At 43.9% G+C, this 19952-nt stretch overlaps 1 protein-coding gene across 4 annotated transcripts in view; it reads left to right on the top strand.

The window, feature by feature from the left end:
* CYFIP2 (cytoplasmic FMR1 interacting protein 2) overlaps positions 1 to 15260 on the top strand; it is a 56204-nt gene extending 40944 nt beyond the window's left edge. For all 4 annotated transcript variants that reach the window (XM_074883323.1, XM_074883320.1, XM_074883321.1 and 1 more), the window contains exons 25-31: positions 983 to 1073; positions 1760 to 1890; positions 4975 to 5047; positions 5560 to 5654; positions 9628 to 9866; positions 10375 to 10522; positions 11081 to 15260. In XM_074883323.1, coding sequence (XP_074739424.1) covers positions 983 to 1073; positions 1760 to 1890; positions 4975 to 5047; positions 5560 to 5654; positions 9628 to 9866; positions 10375 to 10522; positions 11081 to 11248 — 945 coding nt within the window. In that variant the 3' untranslated portion in view covers positions 11249 to 15260. The remainder of the gene's footprint in view (positions 1 to 982; positions 1074 to 1759; positions 1891 to 4974; positions 5048 to 5559; positions 5655 to 9627; positions 9867 to 10374; positions 10523 to 11080) is intronic.
* Positions 15261 to 19952: the final 4692 nt, after the last annotated feature.

The following is a 19952-nucleotide window of genomic DNA, read 5'->3' as shown; positions in this document are numbered from 1 at the left end:
CTCTCCTTTTTCAGAAGATAAATGTGACATCCACAGGGAAATGATCCCATGTGCTCCCTAAGGGCACTGACAATACCAAGCATTAAGAAGGGAGGAGGGAGTGTGCAAAAATGTATAATTTTTCACATCATGCTTTTCTACTAAAACCTTTGCTTTACTGGAAGGATTTTCATTCATTATAAATATTTAAATTCTAGTTTGACTGCAATGATGTCATTCTGAACTTGTCTAAGAAAGCAATGTAAAACTGAAAATCTCAAGCGTATATCCAGTTTCCCTACTGTAAAGCACCATAGTTACTGAAGCATTTCTCTCTTAGTTGAAAATGCTGTAGCTGGTGTGTGAGATCAGACAGCATTCAGCACAAAGATTTGATGTTTGGCTAAATGGTCTTTAGTGCATTATCCCATATAATGTATCTACAGGAGGCAGGTGTATCACTCCAAATGACAGCAAGTTCTTTTAACTCAGAAATATACTTTGCTTTTGTCCATATTAGTTCAAAACATCAGATCTGTAGAAACTTGTTCTACATGCATGTAAATTCTTTTTTAAACTCTGGAGTATCTAGTGATCATTCCTCAGGTGGAAGGAGCATTTCCTGTGCTGAGAAATGAATCCTTTAGCAGCTCTGATGAAATGCTTTTTGGGTTAGGAGCACAAGTCCAGCTGGGTCTAAGAATGAACCTTGTTTGGATTTCAGCTGCAAACAATGCAAACACAGCAAGCTGTATTTTGAAGTAAAAAATCCATGCAGCTGTGATTTATTTTTTGGGAGGAAGCTCTAAAAGCACTCTTAACTGCAGACACTTCAGCTGTTTTTTGTATTTGAATGAAATCCAAATTAAGCAAGTTCTTCTTGAACTCCAGCTGAAGTTTCATCCTGTGCTGTCAGATATGGACCTGTCCACAACCAGCCTCTTTCAAAACCAACGCCAGAAGGAGCCGTTATTCCAGTTTAACCTCCCCTTGTCTCCAACAGCTACAAGGCACCATCCTGCAGTATGTGAAGACTCTGATCGAAGTAATGCCCAAGATATGCCGCTTGCCAAGACATGAATATGGCTCTCCAGGTGGGTGCTACGGATACATGCTTGAGCAACAGCTCTCCCACATGTTGGTACAGCATCTAGCCAGGCATACACCAGTAATTAAACAAGGTTTGGCACCCGACGTGCCAGTGCAACATGCAGCCAGGCTTGCTGAGACAGACTTTCAGCTGCTTTGCTGTTGACACTGGAACATACGTAGGAAACTTTTCCAGGAAATCTCTTGTTGGAAATTTCCCTTTGAACACACAGATGGCTCATAAGGAAATGTCTTCTGGTAGCCTCTGTTTTATTTTCAGGATTTTGTAAGCTTTTGTTACTGTGGGTTCACTGATATTTTTCAAAAGCTCTGCTTAGATGATGCAAAGTTTTGCAGCAAGACTGCAGCCTGCCGTTGAGCTGGATGGGGAAACTCTGGCTGGTATACGTGAGCCAGCACCAAGGCATCCATTACAGTCTTGAATCACTTTTTTCCTCTGATGGGAAAATCCAAGGACTTTGTATGAATTACTCCCTATTTCCCCAGGGTTACTGAAAGCAGGATAAGACACTGTGTGCTTGTTCTTCCCAATGCCAGTCTTCATCTGTTTAACAGTTACAGCTTGCAATTTGTGATTAAGGAAATAACAGGCACTGATTGTCTTTTTATCCGAGTTATCGGGGGGTGATTCTGCTCTTGCTTTTCTGATTGTCCTTCCTTATCTTTTAAGGCATCCTGGAGTTTTTCCACCATCAGCTGAAGGACATCATTGAGTACGCAGAGCTGAAGACCGATGTGTTCCAGAGCCTCAGAGAAGTGGGCAATGCCATTCTCTTCTGCCTCCTTATCGAGCAGGCTTTGGTAAGGCAAAACCCCCTGCACCATCAGACCGTACTTGAAATTGCCAGCTCAAGAGTATAAGTGGAAGTGGGTTCTCCAGCAGAAGAGTTTGGGAAATGTTACTTTCCAGGTTCTCATGTGCTCAGGCTCTCTCTGGGACTGTGTGGGGTCTGGGGGCATGTCCATGGGGATGGTGTGCACTGGCACCTGGTCACTGACATCTGGGGTTGCTGAAGGAGAATCTGAATACTGGAAGATCTAGATTTAATGCTTGGACCCAAAGCTACCCCTTCTTCATCCTTCTCAGAAATAAAAACAACTGGAGCTTATTTCTAGATTGTAAGCTCTCTGGGGCAGGGATCAATACTTTTTTGTATACATATTTGTACAGTGAGAAGCCCTCTGCTCTTTTGGGGTGCCAGTGCAATGAAGAAAACCCATTTGATTCTAGTGGTGATAAGGATAAAGAAATCCAACAGAAAGGAGATCTCAGAAGAGCTGATGATATACTTCCTATCACTTATCTTCACTGAAAGCTTAGCTGGAGTGACAAGTCAGTATTGCCCCCTGAACAAGTGTTTTACATGTGCACAAGTCTCTCAGCCTCTCAGTTCATGTGATGCCCCTTCTGGTATGGGGCAAAGGCTATGACTGAGTGCCACGCATCTTCTTAGCTTTTAGTTTTTCACACACAAATTTACTTCATAATTAATTATCTCACAGTTTGGCCTAGAGCCAACTGAGGAGGGTCAACAACACAATTTTACATTAAAAATGCATATTTCATGTCATAATGGTTTTGGCAGGGTTGTTTCCGTTTTTCCAGAAATATTTCAGAAAGACTTCCCTAGCATAAAGTGGGATTTCCAAGCAAAGCCAGAAAGTTTTGTTCAGAGCAAAACTAGAAGAAAGTTCAAAGATTCCAAGTTTTATCTAACCATAGAGCACAGGGAAAACTGAAAATCTCTACATGTCCTCAAAATGGCTATTTCTGCCCTTGCCTTTGCATTTTAACCCCAGATATAGAGACTTCTAGTTCCTGATACGGTGTATCAAACACATTCAGTGAGCAGAAGTTGCATAAGACTAAGAAAACTAGAGAGATGTATATCACCTAGCAGCTTGACTTTATTTTATAGAATGACAAGAGTAGCCAGCTATATCCTGGCAGTTTCTGTTCCTTTTGTGGCTTCGTCACTGCTTTCTGCTGTTCTCAGTGTTGGATTTGATGCTGGATGTACCTCATTTGCCTTTTCCAACCCATCTTTAAATGGACACTAAAGGGACACATGGTGGTTTCTTTAAGAAATCCTTCATTTCAATGCAAAAATGTTCCTCCAGTCCCAGGAGCTGTACATCAGCAGTATACTGGCATTTTAGAATAGCAGAAAATAAAGAGAAGACAACTCTGAGAATTTGGGGGTCTCTTTAAGGAAGGCTGCCCATCAAAGTCCATGCCTGCCCACTTTCCGTGCCAGCCAGAGTCTCTCCCTCTCTGATCCCCTGTTTTTCCACACAGAAATAGATTCAGAAGATAAAGTCATTTTCGCAGCAGGCACTGGTTCTTGTGCGCTGGGAGATGTCAGATGCGTAGAGCCATCAAGTAACAAGACTGTCCCTCTAATGGAGCTCTTATGAGCAGGAGCAATTGCTTTTACAGTGCTGTTATCTTCATAGCTGTCAGAATGATCTAAGGCTGGTGGCATTTGCTGGTAGAGACGGCTCTAGTGAAGATGCGCAGCCTGCTCCAATTCTACCCTCTTTTTATTGTTTAAATTTGAGGAATGAGGGATTGCTTGGGACTAAATTTCTAAGCAGAATTACTTACTCTCAGGTAATGGGCCTTGGGGAGGAGATCTGTTAGTAACATGACTAATTTTGGGACAGGTATCAGGTGAATGCAGGCTGCAAATGGGGAAACTACGCTCTTGATCAGAGGGAAACAGCAGTGAAAGACATTCATCCAGGAATGAACAGTGGTTTGCAAACAAAATAACCGAGGTGACAGGCACACTCTGTTAGCATCAGCATCTCTCTGCCCATGGAGGGACCCCGGACTGTTCCTGTCCCTCCAGCACTGTGTCACAAACTGCACTCCCACAAACTCACTCCCATCCCAGCATCCATGCGCCAGTACAGCCTCCTGCAGCTCCATCCTACACTGTCCTCTCCCTCTTGGCTGGAAGGTGGGGTATCCACCCGTGCATCTCAAACAGACCCAGCCAAGTCATTCCATCTGGCCCCCAGATATCTTTTGCTGTGCTGTCATGACCTGCTTTCGAGTGTGTCCAGATCTCTACAGTAAGCTCAGAACTGAAAGCATGTCCTAGAACTAGACTTTTGTAGGAGCAAACTAATGCCTTGTTGTGACGCAATGCCTCTGTGTTGAACAGCTTTGGTTTCCTTGCTGCTGTTTCCCATTGCAGACTCGTATACAATGTATTGTCAGCCATCACTCCTCAGTCTCCACCTGCCTATTTCTAGGTTTCTCCTCCTTGTGCATCTGTGTTTGGGATTATTTTTTCTCAAGTGCATCGGCATGCATTCTCTCAGGTGGCATCTCATGATGTTATTCCTCTCTGGACTTCTGTATTATTCTCCCTGGTGCCTACACCACTGGGATTCTGGTCTGGTAGCCCTGGCTGAGAACACCATATGAACAATCAGATAATTTCAGACCAACCTATTATGTACATGTACACATCCTAAAATAACTAAGCCAAAGGGTAACTTCCACTTGGGCACTCTCTGTAAAACTAAACAGCAGGAAGTCATCAGGGTATGATGAAACTGAAACCTCCGTGTTCTTTATCCCCTCTTACTTGCAGTGCTAGTAAGTGGGACAAAAAATAAGTATAAAGCTCTGGCCTTGTACAGGCAGGAAGTAACCTATTTGAGTTAAGGAAACTTCCTGGCTTAAGTTGATTTTTCTTCCAGTTTTAGTTCATTTCGATTCAAACCATTGGCATTACTACTGAGCTGGGTTGGATTTGAATAGGTGCCGTAGATATGAATTGTTGTAGTGTTGCCCAGGCCCCTGAGCCATACACTCAACCCCTATAGATATTTTGTAACTTACTTTATCTTTCTTTCTTCCTGCCTCAGTCCCAGGAAGAAGTTTGTGATTTGCTGCATGCTGCTCCCTTCCAAAATATTTTGCCCAGGGTCTACATCAAAGGTAAGAAGCTGAGAGGGAAGCAGTGGACAGACTCATAGGTCTCTGCCCAGAAGCTGTTTCTCTCCCATTTCTGCTGAGGGTTAGTTCTGGCCCTGCTTCCCCCTCCAAATAGATAAGTGGATACAGCCAGAAGTCAGGTGGAACAAATGCCAAGGGTGCATTTTCTGTAGCCTAGTTACAGACTGAAACCTTAGTCAGTTTGGGGGTTCCCTTAAGGTTTTAAAGCCATTTCACAGCCTCTTTGGAGAATGACAGCATGAAATGTCCATCTCACCAGGAGTGATCAGTAATAGGGACATGCTTTTGAACATGTGTGATTAAGCTGCTGCTGAGACTGCAATCGCACATCCCTCCCTTCTCTGCATCACTGGTTCCCTCATTTGCTGTCGGTTTGGCTCACTGATCCAAAGTCTCGTTGGATGGTTGCTGGGGGGCAGCTCTGAGCAAACTCGGCGGAAATTGCGGGTCTCCACTTCCTCCTCTCATTTCACTGTTTGCTGCTCGCTTGACAGAAGGAGAACGCTTGGAGGTGCGCATGAAGCGTCTCGAAGCCAAGTATGCCCCACTTCACCTGGTTCCCTTAATAGAGAGGCTGGGCACTCCGCAGGTAAGGATTTCATTGAAAGGGATGGCTGTTGAAAATTTATAGCAGTCCCAAAACGGCCTGTTTGGCCTTGGGAAAGTGATCCTTTTCTTTTTTTGTTTTTTTCCCCCCCAAAACATCAATCGGACAAGAAAATCGGAATCCTTGCCCTAGCAGACACCTTGAAGGGAAATTTGTGAGTGGGTCCAGAGATGGTGTGTTGCTGCCTCCAGTCTGGAGAGTTGGCAGGGAGCTGTAAGGCAAGCATGCTAGAAGCCAGCTCTGAATAAGAATAACTCTGAAAAACTCTTCTTCTCCATTTTAGGAAGATGGAGAATTGCTGGGGTGGTTTGAGGGGAAACTTTGTAGGGCTCTCCCTGACTTAAATCAATTGCCATCACCTTTGGGGATCCCATTTTAGGGCTGCAGTGTGGTCCATTTTTAAGCTCATCCCTGTCAAGGAATACATCTGAGAATGGTTTCCTCCTAGCACATGCTTAGAGCTTCAGCACATGCTTAAAATTATGGCTCCATTTAAGTGTCTTCTTGAGATGGGTCTCAGCTTGGAAAAGATCTCTTGTGCAGAAATTGAGTACTGTTAAAAATATCTCCATAGATTGATCAATATAATGGGCAAAATTTGAGCTCCATTGATATCAATAGCAAAACTTCCACTGCCTACTTATCCCACTACTGATGGGATAAAAATCATTCGAAGTATTAAATGAATCAACACCCTTTTTCTGTAATGTACTGCCAAGGAAATTGAACAAACACTCAGTTGTATGAGATGACAGATCTATGGCAGGCAGAAAGTTGTTGATTTTTTTTTTTCTTGTTTTTCTGGTGGATCAAGGACATTTTGAACTTTGCTTCATTGAAAATCATATGAAACAAAGAAATTGGCTGGATACCTGAGGGCTTTGTCCTACTTTGTAGACACTTCTCTCACTTCCCATTGACTTCCTTTTAAAGGAGACACTCGAGAAAAAGAATTCACCTCTGTGTTTTTGTGTCTTTGTGTTGGTCTTTCTCTCTCTCCTTCTTTCCATGCAAAATCATCATTGAAATCTGCTATTAAGAGTCCACTCGTTGCTTATCCCTGCCATAGTTATGATGGTGATGAAAACAAAGGTATTTCATGTCCTGCTAAAAATTAGTTTTTCCGTAAACTATTCCCATATTCATCACACAGGTACAGTTGAGTACCAAACCTTTTTTGAGCTCAGATGTAACTGAACACAAGAGTCACTTTCTGTAGGTGCCTCCATAACTTCTAAGCTTGCTCCTTATGCAGTTTTGGACATGCATTTTGGAAATGCAGTTTTGGACACAGGCCATATGGGATTTTTTCCTGCAGAACGCATAAGTGCCTTTTAGCAACCATCCAGAATCTGAGCAGAAGTTGCCTGCTAGATGCCTCTCCCATAGGTGGCCCTATGCGTTTCTTATAATTACATGCTGTGAAGGGGCTGAGCCAGAGGCTGCTGTAGTTAGTGGGGATCTATCAGTCTTTGCAGGCTTTGGGTACAGTTCTTGCAAGCTTGCCAGTTAACAAGCTGTAAAAGAGGTATGGCACAACTGGATTTGTGCAATGGCAGGAAAACTCACAGTGATTGTTGTAAATAATTGTTTTGCATTGGGAATGCAGAAGCAGCTGTTTGATAGGTGATTCATAACGAACCAGAGGGGTTGGAGTGGTTCATTAAAGGAATCCTCTCCCTTTCAGTGCTGATCATAGCAGATTTTCAGAAGTGCTCGGTCAGTCTCTCACTGGAAGTAATGGGAGCCTTTCCTTTTGAAGATAGAAGGAATAATTGACCCAGCCCAGTGGTATCCTTTGACAATTTACCTCGAGACACCCTTCCTCTCCTGATCTTAGAAATCAGTGGTATCCCAGACTGTGAGGCAGATCTGCCCACAGGACTAATAGCTCTCCAGCTGCCTTCACCCCGTTAGATACCCAACGGTAGTAGTCCTGTATCAAAGACTGGTCTTATGGTGGTGAATTTTAGAACCAATTTCTGTCTGTGAATGTGCATAACTGAGTGGCACTACATCCTTTGAAAGCCAGATACATCCCTTTCTAGATTAAGATTTCTTAAGAAACAGCATACTAAGATCATTGGACTAGTTTGTTCTCAAAAGTACTTGTTCTATCACTGTATCTTAGCAAACAGTAATGCTAACACCTAATTTGTATTTGAAATGGCTTTACTTCTACTGTGTCCCCATTTTGCCATCGTAGACTAGTGTGTGCAGATGGTAATCTGTACTCATAAGAGCTTGGAGCAGGTTTGGAGAGAAAAAGTGTACAGCCTTTAGTTATAAAAGCAAGCTGGATAAAATAAATCTTTACTTGCTAAGCAAACGTATGCAAGTGCGTGCCATGAAACCAGTGATATAATTCCTGTGTTTAACAGATCTGGGGATCCCAGACCCAATCTGCACTCCACGCAGCAATGCAACTTTCCCTTGATATTTGCTATTAGTTGAACATTAATTGATCTGAGGTTCCCAGAACGTCCTTGAAATTGTGGCACAAGCAGGAATTGTAACGCTTCTAATTTCAATAGCCACCAAACTGAAAATGCTTTAGGTCACTGCCAGCATAAACTAATAGTCAGGAAAGGGGATGTGCAGGCACATTCATGTTTTTTTAGAGTGGAATGAAGACGATCCAAGTAAACCGAGCATAATTTATGTTCTTAATGTCTGGCCAGGACACATGCCTGCCTGTTGTGCCAGATGCTTTAAGCCCCCATCATGATTCTGATCACGATGATGTTTTTATAGGCATTACAGGGACAGCTGGAAATGGAGCAAATGCTTAAAAACAACTTAAAGCTCCAGGAAGTCCTCTGGGATAGGCAGGGGGTTGGTAAATGTCACGCTTGCTCTGCATGCCTCTGCCAGTGTGGTGAGAGGGGTAAAAGGCTCTGCCTGTGGGGCCAGGGCGCCATGGCAGCCACTCATCTATCAAGGTGGGCACGGCAGAGCTGCAGCCTCCCACAGCCACGGGCATGACTCTGACAGCACTCGGCTCCCATTTCCCGTGTTATTTTTGGCAGCGCTGCAAAGAGAAGTCAGTAACGCTGCTGGAAATGGCAAGAAATGGGGCAGCTAAGAGGATATCAGGGCAGCGAGCAAACTGCACACTTGCACCCCAGCCCCACTCAGTGAGCTCAGTGGGGTCAGTGCTCCTGTGCCAGGGGGAGGCCCTGCTTGCTTATTTAAAATGCCCATTTTTTTTTTTCTCCGGGGGAGCAATGAAGCTGAAATGAAGTCAATTCTCTTTTAATTTTCTTCTAGTGTAAAAGCTAAATGAACTCCATCCGGTGGAGCCATTCCAGATTTGTATGTGTAAATCTGAGTGGGGATATCACAGAACTTCTCCACGCATATAAAGCTTCCACATCTGAAAAAAAACATTATTTGACTTTCTTATAAAACACAGGTTTTCCAGTATTAAGGTTCCAATGGCTTCTCATCTTCCTCAGAGCTTTTTAACCCTAACTACGAAAGAAATCAAGAAAGCCATAAACTACCTGTATTTTAAAGAAATGATGGCAATGTCCTGGGAAGCAAAATGTCCCTGTTCTCTCCTGTTTTATTTTCATAATCTGCAGAAATCATGAAATTAAACCCAGCAACACTGAGTAGCACTAATAGAACAGCATGCTAGCAGAATTAAGGATCAGTATTTCTGATCAGAGCTTTGCCTTGAACTTTTGTTTTCTGACGTACATAGTTATTTCAAAAGACAGTTAGGTTGCTGAAATACAAACAAGCACAACATTAAGTCTTCTTCCATTTGAGGAATGAGTATTCTCTGGTGGGGAGTGCCAGGAGCAGCCATCAGAGGTAAGGTTGGACTAGGCTTGGGATGTGTGTTAACTTTGAAAGAGCCAGGGAGACCGGGAAGCGTTAAGTCCAGCAAGAGGGTCCATCTGTATTACATTGTCACTTCTGTTTCTTTGGTTGTCCTCCTCCTCAGCAAATAGCCATCGCCCGGGAGGGTGACTTGCTGACCAAGGAGCGGTTATGCTGCGGGCTGTCCATGTTTGAGGTGATCCTGACGCGAATTAGGAGCTACCTGCAGGACCCAATCTGGCGCGGGCCGCCCCCGACGAACGGGGTCATGCACGTGGACGAGTGCGTGGAGTTTCACCGGCTCTGGAGTGCCATGCAGTTTGTGTACTGCATCCCCGTGGGCACCAACGAGTTCACTGCAGAGTGAGTGTCCATCGGCTGGCTCTGCCATTAGTGCCACTCATGAGCTAGCGGGGCCAGCAAGCCCCCAGCATGCCCTCAGCTACAGCGACAGCCTCAGCCAGTGTAGAGGTGGAGGGGGAACATTGGGCCTTGAAGAAAGGACTTTGTTGTGCATGGACATAAAGAGATGCCCAGAGAGCTTTCTATCTGAACAGCTGGGGAAAAGAGCAATGTAAAGGGACATGCCTAAGGTGACAGGCAGAAGGAGATGGACCAACAACCCAAGTCAGAGGCTAGGTCTTCATCCATCTTACCCTGTGATGCACCCTGCACAGCCTGGCCTTGGTGTAGTTCTGTATATCTCTTTCTGAGTTCATGTTCTCTAGGTGTATACCTGCTTTCTAGGAGTAGGACTGAATCTCATTTCCTTAGGAATTCACCAAGGAAAGTTCCTGGTGCTGTGGTAGGACTTCTCTTACCTAACTATCCTGTCATCTCTCCCCACCCCATCACCCTGTCCTCCTTCCAGGCAGTGCTTTGGAGATGGTCTGAACTGGGCAGGTTGCTCTATCATTGTTCTCCTTGGACAGCAACGGCGCTTTGACCTCTTTGACTTTTGCTACCATCTGCTGAAGGTGCAGAGGCAGGACGGGAAGGATGAAATCATAAAAAACGTGGTAAGTTGAAGGGTGAACTCCCAAAGGACCTGAACCAGCACACTTCTCTGTGTTTTCTGTCTTGCTTTGTCTAAACTCAGAAATTACAACCATGCCTGGTGTTAACCTTATTCAAACTGGACACACTCGCTGTGAGATTTCCATCTGCAGTCTCAGCAGAGAGGCCAAGGTTTTAATTGGCTTAACAATCGAATCTTTTTTTCTCCCAAAGCTTTTCCCTTCTTCCTGGGGTTGGGAAGCTGGAGCCAAAAAGCTGGTATTTCCAGCAACCATCCTATGATCTCAGTGGCTTTATCAATAAGCAGCTGGGAGTCTTGAATGGTTAGCTTAGGACCACTCACTGACTTTGTTAATGCTCTGTCTTGAGTCATCGAACCCTGTAATGAAGTGAGTCACTGGTCCCTGGGAGGTGCTAAGTGGAACTGTAACAGGCGTTAGAGCTGCTTTGCCTCAGCAGAGGTTTCCAGCAGCAGGGCAGAGGTACTGCTACTTTCTAGCTGGTCAGATGACATAAGACTTTCTTCATCTACTATTTTTCTCCCTCACCATCTCCTCCAGCCCTTGAAGAAGATGGCCGACAGGATCAGGAAGTATCAGATCCTGAACAACGAGATTTTTGCCATCCTGAACAAGTACATGAAGTCAGTGGAAACAGACAGTTCCACGGTGGAGCACGTGCGCTGCTTCCAGCCCCCAATCCACCAGTCGCTGGCCACCACCTGCTAGTGTGGACACTGACCCTGCGCAGGTTGGGAAGGGAGAAGGGACTGAACCCAGAACAGCTGGGAGGGGTGAACTCGATGGCGTGAGACCTGGCAACAAAGTAAGACTGGGTGTGCCTACTACACACGGGGACGCATCTTCCCATCTGGCCCTGTTTGAGTGCATGTTCTTCTGTACCATCCCTGTGATCGGTTTTACTTGTAGCTTTCAGACTTGGGGGTGGGTGGGGGCGGGCGGGCAAAATGTGCTTTTCTTCCATGAAGTGGTCCAGTTTTTCCCTGTGATTCATCCAAACACATCACTCCGAAGCCATATTGCAGCCCCAAACGTGGGGGTCCTGGTAGAAGAGGTCCATGCTTCCACAGTGCCAGGAGCCCACTCCCAGCACAGCAGCAGTGGGGCAAATCAACACCCCTAATGATACATGCCACCAGCCATGGAGCAGGAGGGTCTGAAGACAAGCCCCTGATTCACTCTTTGGGGGGAAGAAGGGTTGAAGGCAGGATGTCACCTGTGGCAGCACCCTGAGGATCAAGTGATGGGCACAGAGGAGCCGTGCGAGGCTGGTTTTGGATGGCTGCATGCCCCAGGCTGGGGCTAGCTTCGTGCTCTCTGCCATGTCGTTGGCCTTTCTAGCATCTTTTAAAGGGAGCTTTGGCATGTGGGTTTCAGAATAGCAATGATGTAGTAGCCAAATAACTCCTCAGCACTTTTCCCCAGAGAGCTGGGGAAAGAGAAAATGGCCTGGCTTTTTCCCTGCTATGGGACATCCACTTACTTTAATGCAAAGGGTTCTCCCCTGAAGACACATCTTCCATGGACTAAACAAGATTTCTTATGGACTATGGAACAGGCGGCACTCATGTGAATGTGCTCTTGAACTTATTAATTTGGATGGAAATAATCACTGGTCCTCACAGGAGGCAGGTGTAGTTACCTTGAACATACGTGATCCTCGGCCAAGGATGAGAGCTGGGGTGTGTAATTTGTTCTGGGATGCTATTTTCCCTTGTTTTAGACAAATTCCTAATGGCACAGTGACCAAAAATCTTTCTTCAGAGAATGGTGACTATCAGCAGGGTTTAGGAAACTTCCCATCACTCAGAAATGATGTGATTGGTTAGAAGAGGCAAAATACAGGATAAGCATTAAAAAATACCCAGAATTTTCCAGGTTTAAAGGCATTCAAGAGGGAAGACTGGAGTCTGTTTCCTTTTCCCACTCAGCTAATCCAAGATCCCTGGATACTGAGAACAAATTCAGCAGGAACTTCAAGGAGGATTTCATAACTCGTGGTCTTCCCTGCTTCCCCTCAGTAGTGTCATTGAAGTGATACAAAAGCTTGTGTTTGAAGTTAAAGGAGATCAAACCACATACTCCAAGAGAAAATGATGCTAGCCTCACCACTGGCAATATTTTAATTTCTAAGCTTTAGCCAGGTCACAGCAGATAATTGCTGTTACAGTATACAGATGTGATAATATATATTCCTTTCATGCATTTCATCATGCCTTGTAAACTGCATGCTATTACAGATGCTAAAAAGGCAGAGCCTGGGCATTTATTCTCTCAGAGGGAACATATAATTAATTAGTATAAATGTCCCAGCTGGAGTATTTTGTCAACAGCCAGCAAGCTACTATTAGCAAGAGGAGATCTTGGTGGGTGGGGTGAATTTATTCTCCCAGACAGTCACTACTTACTCCCCTGATAATCAATAAATACCCCACATGTGAAAAATGCTGGACATTTTCACACCTTGAGTTTCCTTTAATTAACGAGACAGACATTTAAACTGCAGGGAGGAATTGTGCAGCACAGTAATCGAAGGTAAAATGAAATCTCAGGAAATCTGGTTGAAATCTTTGAGTGGCAAGGAAGGACCCAGCCCAGCAAGGCGAGTTGTTTCTCCATGTTGTGAGGAAGAGCAGCAGAAGAGCATCTGGGACTGAATGACACTGCAGGGCTCTTGCTCTCTATTTACTCTCCCACTAAGGATATCAGTTCTGGTTTTCCATCATGTTCCAACACTTCTACACTACTGGAGTAAGGGTATCTACAGATATATATTTTTAAAAGGAAAAGCAGAATCAAGCACTTTATTTTTTGTGGAAAACAAGATACAAGGAAGATAGATCCAACCAAGATCCTATTTTTCCTGACTTAAATAGTAAGTGCTTGTTATTTTGGTATGAAAGTGTTGCTGAAAAGGTGGCACAAGTCCCTGTTGGCTCTCAGAGCCACCTCTGGGCACAGCACAAATTAAATGTCCTACTGTGTCTGACATGTTATGGGATGTTGGAGTCTTCTTATTGGATGTTGGAATCTGCTCAGAAACCAGCATGACCAAGAAGTTAATACAAAAGGATGAACTGTACCACACAGCCCAGTCTCAGCTACCTAGACAAAACAGGATATAGTAAAGTGAATTTAAACACCTGTTTTCATCTGTTTAGGTCTGGAGTGAGTCACAAGATATTTTACCTAAACATGAATATCACTTTGCATTCTTTTGCTGTAGTTTTGCCATAATAATTCTCTGAAATCCTGCAAAACACAGTTGCATGTACTTGAAGGAACAAGTGGAGAAATCTATTTGTTGCCCTCAGATTTGCTGGCAAAAACATAAAATCCCTTCAAATTTAAAGGGATTAAATGTTTTGAGTGAAATGTCCAAAGTGCATGAACAAAATGTAAAGTGTTTTTGGCTGTAGAGTGTATGCAGATGATTTGCCTTGTTGCTCAAGTAGTATGAGATACCAGCTAGGAATAATCTTACGGTCTTCATTTCTGAGATTTGATGTTATTGTCCTTTTATTATCTAAAGGGTGCAAATAGTCTTTAGCTTCAGTTCTCTAACCCTCCTTGATTGTGTATGAGAAAGAGGTCCAGGCTTATGTCTTTAAAGAAGTCCATGAAAATGGATTTTTTTTCCTGCTATCCTTTTTTTAATGTCATAATTATTAACGGAAATAGGGAGCAAATTTGTAACAGTATGGCTAGAAGTAACAGACTGCCATGGGGTCGGGCATATTCTCCACACTCGCAGACTTTCTGCCAAGTTTGTGTGTCTTCCTTGCAGCCATGCTCTAATCCTATAGTTTTCAGCCTTTTACAATCTGCAGACCCCTAATTTTTTTTCCTAGGGAAGTGTGGACCCCTGTCTGGACACTGACTATGGGCTTGCTTTTTTACCTACGTTTCCCTGCTTACTCTGAAGTAGTCTGCAAACTCTCCAGGATTTACCAGCCACCACTTGGAACATTTACTTCAGAGACAAGTTGTTGGCTCAATACAGGAATTACAGGGGGGGAGAAAGGGTGGCCTGTGTCATGAATGAAGTCAGACTCATTTATTTTAATGTTCCCTCCAGCTTTGACATCATAAAATGTGACTATTGGCAGTGCACATGCCTTTCTTGGATGATGCTACACTTGACTTTCAATGATACAATAGAAAGGGGAAGCAAACTAGTTCAAGCTCAGCACTTCAGTGGTTTTCCTTTTAAGCTCTTACAGCACTTATTAGCATTGAACAACATGTTAGTCCTTTTTCTCCTGCATTACTCCAGTCCAGTAGGTTCATGTGTGTTTGAGAACAAAAGAAAAAAGAATTGAAGGTGTAAAAAAACCCAAGAAAATATTCTCAAAAACTCTTGTCAAATGTACCATATTTGTATGAAAAGCTGCTTGAGTTATTTTGTACAATGAATTTTATTTATGGTGAGGTATATTTACGCTCGTGATCTGATACAGTGTTAAATTTTTGATCCATATTTGCTATGCAGCTGAAGATGATATTTTGGTTTTGTATTATTATTTTTTGCTGTTGTTCTAAAATTTAGCTAACAGAAGCTTCCATCTCCATTAGAAATGCTTCTGCAAGAGTAAAGCATCTGGTACATGGTGATATGTCCCGTAACACAGCAACCAACAGTGTGTACAACAAATGTGGGATGACTTTTGTGATGAAGAGAAATAAAAATTGGGCTCATTCATGAAATGGGCAGACTTTATCTTGTGGTGTCATCATCATTGTGATAACTATTATCTGATTGCGCCTGGCACAAAGAAAAAGCGAAGAGGAATAATGGCAGCATTTTATTGATAAAAATGTTGAGCTTTTGTCAAAACCAAAGGAAAAAAAAATGAAGCTTTATGGCCAATACCAAAACAAACAAACAAATTTCCCTATCAGAAAGTTAATGATTTTTGAGAAAAACATCCTTCTACAACAAATTTTCATTTGAAAACTTGTTTTAGTGTAAGAGGGCTGGGGGAGGGAAAATTACATAATTATTTTTAATAGAATTTGACAAGACCTACTCAAAACAAAGCTAAACTGAGCTAATTCCTCTCATTACCACAGCCTTATCAACTCAACAGGGCCCTTTTTATTCCAGGAGACTCTCCTTGCCTTTTTTTTCCAAATTTCCATTTGAAACCATTCTTAGGTTTGATTTAAAAGCATCCAAGGAGCAGCCGTGGTTGTTGACTGCAGAAGGAGCAGTGAAAACCGAGGGGAAAAGACTCTTCTGAGTGTTGAGGAATTAGGGTGAAACAACTGACATGGATCTGTGGGAATGGGAGCACCTATGCTTCATCTGCTCTAGACAAAATACTGCAACTGATGTTCCCTTTCACAGCATCTACCCAAGGTTTCCTCATGGAAACAACTTCCTAGCTTAAGAGCAATGAAAATGGAATGATTCTTCACACAGAATTGGAAGTGAACTTTACACCATGACCAGGCAGCTCTGTTGATCTTTCTGATGTGCTTTAAGTCACGGAACACATGATGTGCCTGCAGCTTTGTGTGTAACGTACTGCTGTGGAGGACTGTTTGCCTGATGGTTGAAAGTTGCCCAATGTTTACTGATTTCAACATGGTTCTGCAATGGGGAATGGCAGGGAAGAGAGCAGGTCTTTCTTCCTGACTCAGCCACTGATACTAGACTGGTTGTTTGATTTCCATCCCTTCCTCCATGAAGACTTTTTTTTTTTTTCTTCTTTTTTTTTAAACTTAATTTTAAACTAGCTGCTCTCTCATGGACACCCCAGTACTAACACCAACCCTAAGAAGTACCAAGAACTCACAGGCTGCGTCGTCTCACCTGAAGCCAGAAACAATACTTGCTTTGAGTATCAGGGTCCACGGCTCTGAATTTTGGACAACCAACCCTAAGGGACCAGCATCAAAGATACAGGCCCACATCTTTATTCTTCCTAATGTTTCTAAATACGTTTATATCTTCAGATTAAAGGCACTTTACCAATGTGAAGAACAGTTCATTAACGATTGTTTTATTCTTTCAAAATAATAACAAAATGACCCTTTCTGTGACCCCTCTGCAAGCCAGGCGTGCCTTTCATATCTAGTTTTGCTTGATTTAGAGTTCTGATGCAAACAGCTGGCAGATAAGAGGGCTGCAAACAAATGATCTGCTGATTACATGTCTCTTCACTTTGTGGCACCCACTGCTGCTCTGATGCCCTAAGGCCTCCGATGCCCCTGAACATCCACCTCCAATCCATCACCAACCCACCACTCCTGTTCTGACAATATACACGGTCGATGGGCCCCAGTGACCTGGATCACTGAACTGTTCTGGATAAAAAACTGAACAACCCTGGGAGAAATGAGTTGGGGTGTGTTTTATGGCCTAATGACCCCAGATCACTCAGCTGCTCCACAGCACAGACCCAGGTATGTGCACTGGCACAAGGAGGGCACTACAGCAAGGGTGGGAACCCACCACGGGTGTGACGAGCTTGGGAACTCTCCATGTTGGTGGTGGTGTCTAAACTCTTGTAGCACAAAATGACAGCCTCAGCCACTGCAGACTCGGTTACCTTGAGACAGGCTGAATTAAAAACTGTCTGCTCAACAAAGTCCAGTCTTTCAAGCTCTGAGCATCCTTTCATGTAGTGGTGCAATCATCTGAACACCAGGCAATTCCCTTAACCCCTACACAGCCAGGTCACTGTCAGAAAGAGAAGGATTTACCCTCTCTTTGAAGCAGCAAATGGCTCCTTGGAGCCCTCATACTATACTAAACCATAGCAGAATATTGCAACCCTGTTCTGAAAGTTTCCACAGGAACTGTGCCTAGCAGACATCCAAGGGCAAAAGTTTCCATCACCTGTTAGCAGGATACTTCCACCATTATTTGTAATACAGGACAATTGATACCAAATATTTTTCTATTGTTTTTTCCAGACAGAAGAGATGAGCAGAGAAGAACAGGGGAAAGAAAAGCCTTTTGATGTTGCTAAAGAGGTTATTTGCATGCAAAGCTGTCTTGCTCTACCCCCTGGATTCCAGTCAAGTTTTTTGGCCTGGAAACCAGTATTTCAGGAGGAACTGCATTGTTGGAAGATGAGCTGCTAAGGAAGACTCCCTGATTTCTGATGAGTTATTTTTAAGGAAACATCTGATGTGAGTATCAACCAGTGAGGTCATAGGTTGGAGCTGAATTCTCTTAATTACGGCCTTCCCATTAAAATGAGGATATGAAGCAATAAAAGAGGCATTGGTTGCATCCATGCTTTATTGTTATCAGTCTCAACTTGCCCTTGACTAAGTGTAGAAGGCAATTCCATGCCAATCTTACCTGGCTTTTAACTCCCATATTGCCATACACAGCTTTGCTAAATCCATGAAATTAAGTCCTGTGACTTTGGGATTTTATATATCACACCCCCGCAGCCCCTGCACCAGAGAGAAAAAAATACGTGACACACTTATGTCCCGTGGTTGATTGCAAGATCTGACTGAAGCTTCTCCCACAGTGCTGACAAGGCACACTCCTTCCCTGATGTCTGATAGAGGCAGCTTACACTGCGGTGTCCCCTGCTTTAGAGACCTCTTCCCTGTCATGTCTCCTCTCTTCCCAGAACTGAGAACAGCTTCTCTTGGAGATCTTACTCCTTGGTCAAATCTGGCAAAAGTGTCCCATGGGATCAAATATCTTTGAGGATGAAAGGGTGTACATAAACACACATGTATGTGGTCACATTAGCCTTTTCCTTTGGGAAATCAAGCTGACAGGTGAAGGTAAAGCTGTGGCCCAAAGTGCCTTTTGTTTTTGACTGCACCACCCCCTCTGCTGTGGCAGTAATTTATGAGGTTGCACCATGACCAAAAGGATTATGTTAACCCCAGATCCCTTCCATAAAAATTTTCTCCCTAACACCTCTGTGTTCACAGTGGGCAACTACACTCTGAACAGATGTCAACAGTGCTCACCCACAAAAGCTTGGAAATTATTTTGGATGCAGTTTAACTGCCAATAACCACATCACCATTAGGACTCCCCAGCTAAGAACAAGCTCTCAGGGTCTTGGAGGAGGTCCAGCAAAGGGGAGAGCCCCTCAGTGCTCCCGCGCACCAGAGCGAGCTGGCGGAGCTGCCTGCAAGGGGACAGGGAGCATGAATTCCCCCAGCCAGCCGCAGGCAGTCAGCACTGCAAACACAGCGAACGCTTGGCCCACTCCACCATCACCTTGGTTTCTGCAATCAGCCTTGTATTCACACATTGCGTGAATAGCTTAACCAGCATCAGCGAGTAAATTGACTAAATAAAGGCCAAATCCTGCCATCATTGTCTTGCCCAGGTTGCCTTTTGCCTGCTTAATATATAACAGCAGCGGAGGTTGTTCCCAGCTCACTAATACATCACCATGTTTCATTTCCTACATCAAAACCCAGTGCCACACAATTTGGATTGATTATCAAGTGCTCCTGTGATAAAGGGGAGGACGTGGGATTTGGCTGGCACAGTCTCTTCCAGCCAGTGACCCGCAGGTCTGTGACTGATGAACAGACCCGATTAAAATCAAATGACTCACAAAACACTTGAACATTACATTTGCTGGAGAAAACGGTTGTACAGAGATAGGATCAGGCGCTGAGTGAAGAAGCCATGCAGTGCTAGCAGTGCTGCAGCTTGATGGTCTAAGGGCAATTTCTGTAGTAATAGGTACTATATTTTATGGGGGAAGAAAAGCAAATTTTCAGAGTCGTTCAGATCCTGCAGATCTTATATCTTTATATTGCCTTACGGCAGATACTGTTTCTACCTATAAATATGGGCTTGCTGGAAGAAAAGCTATTGGTTTTATTTATCTCTGTTGACCTGAAGTGAAATCTGGCTAATGGCTCCTGCTGCAGTGAAAGGGCTTTTGTATTGGCAGTAGTTTCTGTGTACACACGGCCACCACACACAAACACAGGAAGGGAGGATGTCGGCAGAGGAGGGCGAGGATGAAGGCAAAACACACTGGTGTGGAACATGCTCCAAAACATTCACACGGTAATGTTAGCCAGAGAGGCTTCGGCTGCAGAGGGACAGGGAGTTGATGGAGGAGTTACAGCCCCCGATCTATAGTATGGGCTGAACCACATGATGAGTGAGATCTGCCAACTAAATAGTAACAAAAGAAAAGGGTGTAAAATTAATTTAAGCGATGGAGGAGCCCATGGGCTCTGACTTTCTCAGGGCTGGGATTCAGTGCTAAGCCCTAAATCCCAGCTGCTGCCTGTGAAACTGTCCTGGATCTCCAATCTCCTTTTGCATAACACTTTATAGCACAAGAGTGCCCTTGTCATTACACAGTCATCTTTTGTTGATATTTCTTTTTCAAATGCACCTTTGCCTGGAGCCTGACCTTGCTGCTACAGCTCAGAAGTCAGGAAGGTCAATTAG

Source organism: Strix uralensis, chromosome 14 (assembly GCF_047716275.1).
Source record: "Strix uralensis isolate ZFMK-TIS-50842 chromosome 14, bStrUra1, whole genome shotgun sequence".
Lineage (NCBI taxonomy): Eukaryota > Metazoa > Chordata > Aves > Strigiformes > Strigidae > Strix > Strix uralensis.
Note: the sequence above shows the minus strand (reverse complement) of the source record. Positions and strands in the feature narration are given on the sequence as shown.